Genomic DNA, 14,277 nt, shown 5'->3' with positions numbered 1-14,277 from the left:
CCTGGAATGATGGCAAGCTCCGTATTCATTTGCTTCACTTGTTTTTTCACAGTAGCGGTGATATGGGCACGCATGGAGTCGCAGATCAACAAAGACGGTGATGCATGGAAAAACCCACCCGGTCTCTTCACATACACCTCTCTCAGCCACTCTCTCATTTTCTCCTCGTCCATCCAGCCCTTTGGATTGGCCATAACGATGACTCTGGCTGAAAACTTTTCTTTTGGCAGCGTCTTCCTCTTAAAAATGACCATAGGTGGTAGTTTCTGTCCATTACCGTGGCAACCAAGAACAACAGTGAAAGCCGATTTCTCATGCCCCGTGGTGCGTATGGATACCGTGCTGGTCCCCTTTTTCTCCACAGTATGGTTCACGGGGATGTCAAAAGTGAGAGGGACCTCGTCCATGTTGGTGATGTGGTTGGGCTGGATTTTTTTGTCGGTAATCTTGTTGCTGCAGTAGGTGCAGAAGATGGTCAGCTTTTCTTTGTAATCCGCTGGCAGTTGCTGCGCCACGGTAGTTCGTGCGTGGATGGCGAGATGGCGCCTTTTCATAAAACGAAAGCACCAAGACGGACCTCCTTGAAAGTGCTCGAGCTTCATGTCTTGTGCTATCGTTATTGCCTTTAGTCGAATGGTGACTGTAGAGACGCTTCTCCCGGCTGCTCTTTGTTCAAGAATCCATTGTTCAAGTTGGTCTTCCAACTCTGGCCACCTCGCCTTGTTCCCGCGGAAACTCTTTTTTGTCTTTTTAACTTGGCGCAATTCATTCTCCTGCTTCCTCCACTTACGAACCATAGATTCATTGATTTTAAATTCTCTCGCTGCTGCTCTATTCCCATTTACAACCGCGTAACTGATAGCCTGTAGTTTGAATTGTGCATCGTAAGCATGTCTCTTCTCTGATGCCATTTTCAGGGTCCTTAGCCAAACAAATGTGGTTTCGCAGTGCACCAGTAGTACAATATACCTACCTGCCGTAGGCGTGGCGGAGGTAAGTGTACGTGGCTTTACGTAATGTTCTGCAATTGGTTTATCGCTGCCAGCGTTCATAGTGTACGTATTACTACGTCCCTATGTCGGCAGGAAATGGTCTGACAGTCAATCAAGCAGAGCGCTTACTAAAATGCACAACAACATTTTTACAGATATTGGAACTCAGTGCACACATAAGGCGCACCGAATTTAAAGGCGCACCGTGGATTTTTGAGAAAATTAAAGGCTTTTAAGTGCGCCTTATAGTGCGCAAAATACTGTACAAAATATTTATCGACTTATATGCACAATTTCACACCAGTGCAGTACAAAGGACTAACAGGTGTAATCGCTGCCCTTTTCTTTGTTTTTTTATTCTGTCATTGTATGTAAAACGTGAACAATCAGACAAACAAGTTTCTCTTCTGTTTGTGAGGTCCAAATCACTTGCGTTCCTTCTTTTTTATTGTTGCATGATCTGCATTGAACTATAGGGTGAGCTTTCATTGTTTTTCAGTCACCCTATGAGTAAAGACAGGGGGTGAGTGATGGACTAGTTGGAATAAATCACTAGGTATGTCAGACCAGAGGACTGCATGTTCACACACGAGCGCGCCTCCGACTGTCACCAACTAGCTATGATTATGTAAATGAAAATCCTTGATGTGATGGCACAGAACCTACTTATACCTAAATATACAGTAAGCTACTTTTCTAATTCTTTACATCACATCTGAAAATTCAAATAATCCAGAAATGAGAGACACTGACCTTTATACTCCCTAATCTGTGATGTCACATGTAGCCTGACCACAAATGTCACTCCAGTGAAACGCCTAAGAAACCAGTAACCAAAAAACACAAGGAGATTTTGATAAAATTTGAAAATGGTGTCACAAGAAGATGTTATAATATTTCTGAATCTTTAAAATGAGAGAATTTGACCAAATTGCGGCACGGTGGCGCAGTGGGTAGCGCTGCTGCCTCGCAGTTGGGAGATCTGGGGACCTGGGTTCGATTCCCGGGTCCTCCCTGCGTGGAGTTTGCATGTTCTCCCCGTGTCTGCGTGGGTTTCCTCCGGGGGCTCCGGTTTCCTCCCACAGTCCAACGACATGCAGGTTAGGTGGATTGGCGATTCTAAATTGGCCCTAGTGTGTGCTTGGTGTGTGGGTGTGTTTGTGTGTGTCCTGCGGTGGGTTGGCACCCTGCCCAGGATTGGTTCCTGCCTTGTGCCCTGTGTTGGCTGGGATTGGCTCCAGCAGACCCCCGTGACCCTGTGTTCGGATTCAGCAGGTTGGAAAATGGATGGATGGATGGATGAATTTGACCAAATTAATACCAAACTTTGATTCAACGACCCAAAAAATGTCCTAATAGCAGCCACTAAAACATTTGATTGCAAATGCTAATCCCAACATACAGCAGACCTTTGGGTCTCATTCTTGATTTACTCTTTTGGTTTAGCTGATTTGATCTGATAAGGTTTGGATTACCTTTGCTTCGCTAATTTTTGCTGACTGTTTAATTTGTTCTGTGGTGTTCTTCGAATTTCATATTGTTATGTTTTTAGAATTTGTATTCTTTTCTGCAAAGTTTTGTTTTCTTAAGAACAATTGGAACAATAAATTACACTTAAAGAATCAAGGTTTTGTGATTTGGGGCCAGGGGTTTAGGGGTTCTCCCCTTTCCCTTCTTGGATTTTTTATGCCTCTGGTCTTTTTGAGGTTTTGTAGGCTCTAGATTTTTTTTTAGAATTCAGGCCTTTTTAATTTGTAAGGCCTAAATTATAACAGTTGGAAAGTTGCTGGCATTTTGTGGATGTCTCTGCATGGCTGTGGTCATATGGTTTTTCAATTTGTAGCACAGGCAAGTCAGGTCAGATGAGTTGCTCATGGTCACATAGTGTCAGTAGTGAGATTTGAACCCACAACCTCTGGCGGCTCAGTCTGGCCGGGATGTCACTCAACTAAGAGAAAGAGTCTTTTTAGGACACTACATCCCCTGGGCCGCTAGATGGCAGCTCCTCTGGACAGAAATGGTTACTAGGATTCCCGCAGGGCAGCATGGGACATGAAGTCCGGTTCTTCAGCCCTGTTGGGTGCCGTGGGTGCCGCCAGGGGAAGCTCACCAAGAACCCGGGGACTATTATGGTGGCGCTAACCCGGAAGTACTTAGGAGTCACAAGGTCGGAAACCCGCAGTACTTCCGGGACACCTGAAGAAGGCATTTGACCCGGAGACGGAATATTTCCAGGTCAGAGACTTTAAATGGACTGTGGGAAACCCCATCAGAGGGAGCCGAGTTGGGAGGAAGGGTGACTGAGCTGCTGGGAGTGGAGGAATAGTGTATTATTGGATGATTATTGATTGTTTATTGTGGATGATTGTGGAGTGGAGGAGCTTTGTGCACATTATTATTATAATAAATATAATTATTGGACTTTTATCTGGTATCTGATGCATTGTCTGAGGGTCAAGGGGACAACAGTGCCCCCTATCTGTCACACCAGTTAGCAACAGTGAAACTGTATACAAAGACCTTTTAATATGATATCCTCAAACTGCAGGAATGCAGTTCAGGGCTCTTGGTGCCTATTCAAGCCACATCAGGCATTGTGCAGGTAATAGTCTCCAATGGAACAACTGACCATAACAGGACACACTCACACACCCTCACCTAACCCAGCACAGACACATATATGGCCACTAAGAGGAAAAAAAGACATGAGGAGAATGTGGAAAGAAAGTGACCAGGCCAGGACTCAAAGGATAAAGGAACTAAGAGGTACCAATGTTTATCACTGCACTGTTGTTCTCAAAATGACTTAATCCAGTTTAGGGGTGAAGGATAGCAAAGCCCCTCTCAGGAGAACTGAGCACAAGGCAGGACACAGCATTGGATGGAGTGACAGTTCATTCCAAGACCCACTCATAAACACAGCCACATGCGTCCACTTAATAACTTCCATTTTATCTAACAGGCATGTCTCTTGAGTGAGGAGGAAGATGAAGACTGGAGTATCAAAATGGAAAGGCCCACAAAGATATGAAAAGAACATGCCAGTTTCACCAGACAGTGACCAGCAGTGCTGTGCCACACGTAAAAACATTTTGTCAGATTAAAATGAAGCTAGTATATTCTGTAGTAAATTTTAATAACTTTGTTACTGTCTGATACAAAATACATACATTATGACTGTCTGTGAACTTTCCTTGTCATGCATTACAGTAAAAACAGAGAATTTGAAATACACACACATTTTAGCTGAGCCACTGCAGCGGCTGACGCTGCTGACTCACATCTCCACAGGCCAGTTGTGTCCCTGTCGGTGTTCATGTAGAGAACCTGTTGTTTCATAGTCTGGCCCACTATGAGTGGGTGAGTGTGAGAGTGTACCATCTGAAGGAAGAGTATCCTCATCTGGGCTGCTTCTTGTCCTTTTCTTAATATATTTTGGGATCATCTCCCTGTAAAACTGTAGTGGAAGATGTGGAAACACAAAGAGAGTGGCTTGACACAGAGACAATATTTCCTGGAAGTCCATCAAGCCCTTTTGTCAGTATGTTAATATCACAGATGTTTTTGCCATGAAAATTCTGGTGGAGTCACACAGACCTGAATTAGAGACACAGTCAGAAGGGCAGAACCATCCTGAGGAGATCTATAAAAGGTGTGTGAGTGTGAGAGATGGGGAAGCATTTAAAGAGCAGCACTTATGACACCCACTCCTCTACTTAAATCCATTGGTCTGCTGTATTTCAGCTAGGGTTCCTCTTCTGGCTTCATGTTCTTTTTGATTATGCGTAATTCTTTTGTTTGTGTTAATATTGTAAATTATGATAGAAATTTCATATTACTTATGTATTTTATTAGTTTGGGGTATTGATTGGTTTCTATGTGTATAAGCTGCCTTTGTTATGTGCCTTGTGTTTTGTGGATGGCTCCTCAAGAAGGGTGACCACCTTCCCATCACTGCCTGGGACTTCCCTCAGCCCTCAGTGATTTTTCTGTGCTTATGCTTTTTTGGATATTTTTAACCTGAGTTCTGTTTTTTGACTTTGCCTTGAATTCTGTATTTGAACTTTCTTTGCCAGAATTGCTTTTTGTTGCTGGCAATGCCTTCATGCCTTTTGTGCTTTTCGGAAATTGCAGCATAATAGAGCATTGTGTGAGAATAAATGGTTATTTTATACAGATTCTTTTTGTATCTAGCCCGGGGGTTTTAGCAGGATTTTTCCTTCTAGTGTGCATTTTGGAAAGGGTTCTTGAAACTCTTTAGTGCTTTGGGACTCCTAGTTCACAACATGGCCTGAGTATATGGCCACCATCGAATCTCAGGTAGGATCCTGCCTTGGATCAACAAGTTGGTGAAAATGAGGACAGATGGTGTTGCACACTCCAAATGAGTGTTGTCAGGCAGAGCAGGCAGTGTAAATGTGCAGGCAGGGAACACGGCACAGAAAAAATCATTGAAGCCACATGGAAAAATGAGAGTGGTGGCAGAGGCATTGGCCGGCAGCTGATAAAGAAGAAGGCCAGCACTAAATTCATATGTAGGAACAATGCCATTTCACAATGTACTAGGCTAACAGCACAATAGATGATAAAATGTCAGGCAAATAATGTCATACAAAAGCCACCCTAAATTCAGATCTATCAACTTATTATCATATAGTACAAACACAGTGTTAAAAACATATCTCAACATCAACATCAAACACTCAACTCCAAAAACAGAAATGTAAATGATGTTCACAAATATCTCATTTCTGTTCAGCGGTCAAAGTGTTACATCATATTTCACTAAGTAATCAACACAACTCATGATAATGATGATGGCTGCTACACCTTAGAGAGATATACAAATTCATGCATCCCTTCAATTGTGTGGCAAAAACTTAATCAATGGTCACTTAAAGGGCTCTAGCCTTAAAGCCCCGTGGTCAGAGGTGGGTAGAGTAGCCAAAAATTGTACTCAAGTAAGAGTAGCGTTAATTCAAAATAATATTACTCAAGTAGAAGTAAAAAGTAGTCATCCAAAAAATTACTCAAGTAAGAGTAAAAAAGTATTTGGTGAAAAGACTACTCAAGTACTGAGTAACTATTTGATCATAATAAATGATTTATTTTTTAGAAATGTTGTAATAAGACAGACAAAAATATAAAATAATGTGCAAATTCTGCTATTTCCAAATAATAAAATAAAAAATGAGTAAAAATAAATAACATCTTTACAAAATAAAGATGCACAAATAACACAAAGTTCCAAATCTCAGTTTTTCACAACAAAGCTTTTGAAGCCAACACCTACAGTAGGTAACATGTATGTTTGAACAGTGCAAACTACTTACAGTGACAAGATACACTGTACACTGACACTATAATACTGCATATTCACTTGCCCTCCAAATAGCACAGTTGATAGAAAATAACATTAGAACAAGGCAGCTTGTGCACGTACAAGAAGTCTCACTTTACCTTGACTGTCTGTGTCTGTGCATGTTTGGTTAAAACCTGCTTGTTCTTCACTCAGTGAAGTGGTGGTTAAGCTTCAGCAGAAGGTGGCTCTCATTTTTCATGTACAGTATTCTTTCTTTCCCTGTCTGCTGTCTGTGAGGAATTTGTGCCGCTAGGATGCGACAGTTTGTGTGTGGTCATGTGACTGCATGGCTACGTCTGATTGGTGAAACGGAGTCTTGTGATTATTGTTGCTACGTCTGATTGGTGAAACAGCCATGCAGTAGATCCACTGGCGGATTCTCTCTGGCAAAAATATGGCGTACTGTATCTAATGGAAAAAAAGTAACGATTCAAGTGTTACCCAATGTAGCGGAGTAAGAGTAGCGTTTCTTCTTCACAAATGTACTCAAGTAAAAGTAAAAAGTATGGTGCAGTAAAACTACTCTTAGAAGTACAATTTTTTTAAAATGTTACTTAAAAAAGTAAATGTAACAGAGTAAATGTAACTCGTTACTACCCACCTCTGCCCGTGCTGAACTGAAAAGTTCAGGCTGCACCCGCATACACATGTCTGAGAGGTCACTGCAGGGTCAAAGGCCAGAAACAGGCTAGCGACTCACATACTAGTGAAGCTAGCTAGCGAAGTTCACATACTCCAAAAAGAAAATGTTTTTTACATAAGAAATTGCATTAAGCATATCATGGAAAATGGTAAACATTTGATTATGATACATTTTAACAATGCATTAAATCACTATACACATATCACATAACAGTGTTATCTGCTGGGAGATGGGGGTAGTGCCCCACTTTACCTTAAGGTATTGATGCCACGGGTCAGTTACATTTTGACCTTTTACATAAAACCTTGCTTAATCCAAACCAGTCCTTATTGGAGAGGAAAATGCTCATATAGTTGATCATTTGTTTCTACAGTAATAAAATAAACTGATTACAATCAAAGAAAAAGTGGTGCAGTGGGTAGTGATGCCATCTCCCATTCTGGGCATCCCAAGTTAAGATGCTGTGCCCAGATATTTTCTGCATGGAGTTTGCATGCTCTCCCTCTTCTCTGTGGATTTTTGTCCAGGCTCTCCAGTTTTTTCCCATTCCATTCCCCTAGATGTCTATGTTAAGTGAACTGGCAGTTTCAGACCGGCGTGCGGGTGTGTATAAGAGTGATGTTCTGGCCCCCTTGTCCAGGGCTGTTTCCTGCCCTGTGCACAGTGCTGCCTGGATGTTAAGGTGGTCTGAGGAGGTTATGTTAAAGGAATGGCTTGTAACCCACAAACTTTGATTTGGTGAATTCAGTATTAGTGGGTATGTGGCCAACATTTTTACCCGAGGTCTTTAATGGATTGACATGTTTCTCCAGGTTTTGTTCCTGCCTTGCATCAAGTGCAGGAGGACAGGGTCCAATCTCTTATGGAGAAGTGCTGCAGGACATATTTTAAAAAGATATGTCACTTTAGATAGTCAGGGACATGGATTTCAGCACCAACTGCATCCTTTAGTGACCTGTGATTTGTGTCCTTCACTCTAGACTGGTTGAGCAGCTCCCTGAAGCAAATGTCATTTTCTTGCGGCACCTCTTTGGGCTTCTGCACCTCATTGAGAAGAACTCAGTTGAGAACCAGATGACAGCTTTTAACCTGTCACTGTGTATTGCTCCCAACATGTTATGGCTTCCGGTGACTGGAGGTCCTGAAGAGGAGAGTCAGTCCACTCGAAAGGTAAGCTTTTGTCTATCAATGCCCCATCATTTCAATGACAAGTTTTTCTAAACCAGTTTTTGACGTGTCACGACTATCTGTTATAAGGTTGCGGGACCTCTATACACTTAAGGTCCATCCCAATCACTTCATGACCTGGGGTCCACACGCCACCTCATTCTAATGCCTAACTCCTCAAAAGGGATCAATAAAGCCAAGTCCCTGCAATCACTTTTTCTTTAATACCATGTTTTTTTACACTAAGCAGAATTTGTTTATAGTTATGTACCATCACACAAACCCTGTAGGCAGCATGGTAACACAATTATTTGTGGTACACGCTCACAACTCTGTGGATCTGGGTTCAAATCCAAATTTTTCTCAGCCTGTCTAGAGTCTGCATGTTCCCCTCATCTCCAGATGACTTTTCATCCTCTGCTTTCATCTCTTCTAATATCACAAATTCTTGGGTCTTTGGTTCATCGACAATTCTTAGGTGTGTTAACTGTGATGGACTGGCCAATCATCATGATGTAATGAAGTAAGTGAGATGTCAAGATAGATAGGTGATCAGACACACTCTGCAAGCCATTCACAATTTGTTTTTTTTTTCTTTTATGAGATTTTAAAAAGTCATTCAATAAGTGTTAAAGGATGCATGGACAATTAGGATGATCCCTCTCGTTGGGAGGATCCACACAACATAAAAAGATGTATAAGTGAGCACCCAGCTCTCACAATTCAGTCACTCGGCATTATTACTGTTGGCGGTGCTGTAGTCTGTCACTTCCAAGAAGGTCAATGACAAGACTTGTGCAGCCAGGTTGGAGGAGTGTTGAAATGTATTATGGTTAATTCGGTACACCAGCCTTGACGTCATGGGATTCTTCCCAAAGGCATTTTTCCATGTGTTATGTTCCAAGATGATGATTTCTTAAGCGGTGATGTCAATATTGGCCTTCATGTGGTTGCCTTGACCGAGCTGGCAGAATAAAAGCAACTTTAAAAGTCTGGCATCAGCACAAAGTGCAATGACATTAACCTTAGATGATCCCTTTTCAGGATGCCTGTGGTGCCTCGTCCATCATTACATATGAAGAAGATGAATACATTTTACAGGCAGAAACACAGACTTAGGGTTTTGGTCCACATTTATGGTTCATTGTCATTTACTTTTGGTAATTTCTTAGTTTCTCCACAAGCTGGACCAGAATTACTGGATGGGCAATTCTGAAGAGGCACGTCCATCTCCTGAATTATCTGCCATGTCTATCATATAGAGCCTTTCACTATCTTTCCGTCTATCTATTGTGGAAGCCGGCCCGGACACAGACAGACGGACATGACTGGTTCACCCACAACACGTTTATTTACAGCTATATACAATAGAGTGCACCTCAAAACCCCCAAAAGTCCCCAAAGTCCAGGCCAACTCGAATGCCTCACTTCTTCAGGCTGCCTCCTTGCCTCTCCTCCAAGACCTTGTCTACTCGTCCTCCCGACTCCAGCCAACGAACGGAGAGAGGCGGCCCCTTTTATAATCACCTGGATATGCTCCTGGTGCTTCCCAGCAATCTTCCACCGGCACTCCCCAGTGTGGCAGAAGTGCCGGCTGCGCACCCGGAAGCACTTTTCTTCCCCTCAGCACTTCCGGGTGTGGCAGAAGTGCTGAGATCCCGGGCTCCATAGGCATTGGGGGCGCCACCTGGCGGTGACCATGGGCCCCTACAGGGTTGAGCTTCAAAGCTCTGTACCCGTGGTACCCATAGGTACCAGGGCGGTCACCCCCACGTGGTCTGGGGAAGGAGTAAGCCCTCTTCCAGTCCTCTGGGGCGTCCCGGCCAGGTCGCCCCCCCAGCCACATGAGACACTATCTAGTCACCACTCCATTCATTATCTGAAATTTTTTTATTCAAGTTCAGTCACTTGGTAAACCAAAGCATCAGGTAAATTCAAGAATCTCCCTGAGCCACTCCATCGCAGGGACAAGCTGAAGTTTTCAGTCAATCCAAACTCACTATACAGTTGTTTTTTGGGTTTTTTTTCTCAAATGTTCTAAATGCAATTTGTGGTTACAAGGAGCTGGAACTTATCTTAGGAGCTTCAGGTACAGGGCAGGAATCAGTCCAGTCACACACACAAGGCCATTTTACAGTCACAAATTAGATTATTCAGCATACTTTTAGGGATATCGGAGAAAACCAAAATGCCCAGAGGTATTCAGTTACAAAGACATGGGATTTGAACAAAGGATGCTGGGTTTGTAAGGAAGCAGCCCTTACCACTACACCACTACCTATCATGATTGCTTTAAATGGCTTTTCATGGATTTCAGGTTGGGTTAATGTGTGACGTCTCAACAGTAGCAGTTCTTGTTCTAATGTTTTGTGTGTTCTTTATATGGCCTTAAGATATTTTGAAAAACGGAGACCCGCTATACTGGACTCCGAATCTTAGAAGGTGAAGGGTGTGGCTCTCTTTGACAGGAATGCAAGTTTTTATTATACCTGTGACCATTATAGGTCAACCAAACTATTTAGGAAGGGTCCTTCCTGATGTTCATTGCCTTTCACTCGGCTATGAATGCTGCAGAGGGAGAATGAAGTCGCTCCCGCCATGACAGTTTAGAGTTTTCTAATTAGCCGAATCTGTCTGCCTTTAGAATGTGGAAGAAACGGATACAGAGAGAACTTGCAAATTTGGCACAGACAACATTACATTAATAGTATTTACTTGGGAAATTTCCTAAGACAATAGGGCTCAGTTACAGTTCTGAGAGGTAATCAGATAACTCACAAGTACTATGTACTGTAAGTAACTGAGTACTTTTCTGATTACAATTCTCCAGGGGAGATATTATAATTACTGTAATTCACTAGAGCTCCTAACTCTTAAATATGCTACATACGATTGCACGCGAGTAAAACATTCTGCCGTACATCAATTCTTGCTTTTCCTAGTGACTTGGCTTTTGTCAATGGTCATTTGCAATACACAATTTTGGATGAAACTGCAGTTCTTTTGAGTTCAAACTGGTAATTAGTCCTGCATAACACACATTTTTATTTTGCTGTGGGAAACACTTCCCAAGTTTCCCACTCAGTAAGCACAGTACACTGAAGCACAATAAGCTCAATACAAGAAGTATAGAGAAGTTTGTCTTTTCCTCTTCTCTCTTCCTCTGTTTCTGTGTTTGTCTTTGTCCTCTGCCTCCACTCCTCCCAGCAAGCGCCATCCTCTCCCTCCCGACTCTGGCTTCTGGAGCAGTGACAGCTGGCTCCTTTTATCCTGCACCCAAGGAGCAATTCCGATGATCCGCTACCATGGTCCAGAAGCACTTCTGGGTGAGGCAGAAGCCCAACAATGTAAGACTCTACAGCCCCTGCAGCACCCCTTGGCAGTACCCACACACCCCAACAGGGCTGTACCAAACTCCAACTCCCAGGAGGGCTGCCATGTAGTGCTCTTGGGGGAGGTAATGCCATGTGCATGTTCTCTCCCCCAGTCCTGTCCTGTCCACGTAAGGGCCCTGGCTGTCCACCACAGGGTATACATATATTTTTCACCCTGTAGCACATTCTGTAAAAAGGTAGCTTTAATCAAATCAAACCTTGAAGGAGCCTGACTCCTGACTAAACACAGGAGACTCTATGAAATAATAATAATAATAACGAAAGATTTACTACTATTTACAAGCCGTTTCTATCTTTTTGGTACAAGAAAAAGTGCATAGCATCAGCACAGGCACTTCGGAGAGCTTTCATTGTGATTTAAAAAAAAATAGAAGAAGCTAGCTGCTTCAATCATGACACACCACTTTGAATTTTCTGTCTTTAAAAGACCTGCATATTTTTTCATACTTTTCACTGCGATTTCCACTTTCTTTTGACGGAATACATGATTCCGCATTTCTGACTGCCTTTTTTCTTCTTTGATCTCAGCAGTGGTTAGTACTGCGGTCGCACAGCTCAAGTCACCTTTTTGGCCACAGTAATCGTCCAGTACAATTGGCTGACATTTCGCATGCTCTCAGGGACACTTTAAAGATGACTGCACTCTTATAATCCAGTCAAATCTAGTTCTGTTGGTCCATCATCATTGACTTCAATGCATTTCGCCGAGTTCGGTGATATTTGCGAACACTTCTGTGATTTCTCTCAACTCGTGGAGTTTAATTATCGCTATTCATAATTAAGAAATCGCTTGACAGCATTTTAGGAAAGCACGCCTTGAATAATGCTATCAGGTTCTTCCGTGGGTATCCGTCAATAAGGGCGCGCACATAAAGGCGACCTTCAAAAGGGCGACCTCAATTGGGCGCGGCGAATAAAAGCGCACATAAATAAAAGCGATCTTCAAAAGGGCGACCTCAATTGAGCGCCGAATAAAGGCGCGCGTAAATAAAGGCGAGCTTCAAAAGGATGACCTCAATTGAGCGCCGAATAACTGCGCGCATAAATAAAGGAGTGCTTCAAAAGGGTAACGTCAATTGGGCGCTGCGAATAAAGGCAAACGCAACAAAATTATTACAGAAAATTTATTAGATAAAGGCAATGATTGAACGTATAAAAAGGTGAAAGCAAGAATATTAAAACATCCAATTAATTAATGCATGAACTTCTAGCGAACTACTTCTAACGAACTATTTCTAAAGCTCTCTATATTTCATTGTTTTCAAAATTACAGAAAATTAGATTAAGACAATGACAATGTATAAAAAGGTGAAAGCAAGTTACACTTGAAGCTGTAGATTATGTGCAATGCCACGTAGATATTCGAGATGCGGTCTATTAGCATAATCAAGGACAATTAATTTAATTCACTCCAAAGGTCATCCTTTTGAAGCTCGCCTTTATTTACGCGCGCCTTTATTCGGCGCTCAATTGAGGTCGCCCTTTTGAAGATCGCTTTTATTTATGTGCGCTTTTATTCTCCGCGCCCAATTGAGGTCGCCCTTTTGAAGGTCGCCTTTTTGTGCGCGCCCTTATTGAATAGAACCCTTCCGTGCTGTATTCCTTTGGAGTGTTGTGGAGGTAATCAAATCAAAATTAAATTACATTTGCCACATACAATTATACACAGTGCAAATTGTAGTGAAATTCTTAGTTACAGAAGCTCTGGAAAATATAAATATTACAAAAAAAAACATTAACTCCACCCCTAAAAAAACACACACAGAACATTTGGATTTTCGGGTGCCCTCCTATCTAAGATTAAATTTCTCACATTATGTATTATATAGAGCTTATTGCCTTACTGGGAAGTTTGCGCTGAGATGAGACATTTTTTATGAATAATTCATACATTTCAGTGACTGTGCGATTAAATTGGTCATTAGGAAAAGCTGGGCTCATAATGAACAACAAGTATCAACTCTTCTATTACTGTAACATCTACGTAGTTGGGAAATGATTTACAAGAAGACAATTATGCTTCAGATAAACTTAAAGATAAAGATACCAAAGTGGTTCTTTAGAGCGATGCCATAACCATTTTTGGTCCCCAAAAGAACCACCCAGAAGAAGGTTCCAGAAAGAACCTTGGTTTATTTAGATCACTCTCAGTGAACAGATGATAACAGATTTGTAGAATACCAAAGGGTTTGTGATTTTACAGACCCCCATAATTGGTTAAGGTTTTTTTTCCCCTCTGCTAGTATCCTGCTAAGTAGCCTATAAAGATTTCTGCTTTGTCCGGATATTAAGGACCTTTTCAAAGCACAAAGAACCAACTTCATACGCAGGGAACCCTTCCCACAATGAAATGGTTCTTTGTCAAGCAAAGGTTCTACAAGGAGGCAGGGAAACCAGTAAAGTGCCATTAAGGAACCAGTATTTTTAAGAGTGTACGATTCTGAATATGTGTACCTCTCAACGTCATTGTGTGCTTTCCATAGATTTCATGGCCTTTTCATATACTCGAAGTGAATAACGTTCACAACGAGAGAAATGCTCCTTTTGATCTATAGCTTAATGATTGCAATTATTTTTATTACGTTTACACAAGTATGCACTATTTTCCTGTGCTCAGTCGCCTTACGTGACGCGTGCGCGAGTTGCAGTATCGTTTTGGTTCGTGACGTCAGCATCGTCGTTTACTATCATGTGACTGCAGGCTTACAGCTCCGACAG

At 42.2% G+C, this 14,277-nt stretch overlaps 1 protein-coding gene across 3 annotated transcripts in view; it reads left to right on the top strand.

Moving 5' to 3' along the window:
* The window catches only part of arhgap20b (Rho GTPase activating protein 20b), a 65,540-nt gene that overhangs the window by 43,501 nt on the left and 7,762 nt on the right, over positions 1-14,277 (top strand). For all 3 annotated transcript variants that reach the window (XM_028815488.2, XM_051934496.1, XM_028815487.2), the window contains exon 13: positions 7,978-8,167. In XM_028815488.2, coding sequence (XP_028671321.2) covers positions 7,978-8,167 — 190 coding nt within the window. The remainder of the gene's footprint in view (positions 1-7,977; positions 8,168-14,277) is intronic.

Source organism: Erpetoichthys calabaricus, chromosome 12 (assembly GCF_900747795.2).
Source record: "Erpetoichthys calabaricus chromosome 12, fErpCal1.3, whole genome shotgun sequence".
NCBI lineage: Eukaryota > Metazoa > Chordata > Cladistia > Polypteriformes > Polypteridae > Erpetoichthys > Erpetoichthys calabaricus.
This window is presented reverse-complemented; position numbering and strand designations above follow the sequence as displayed.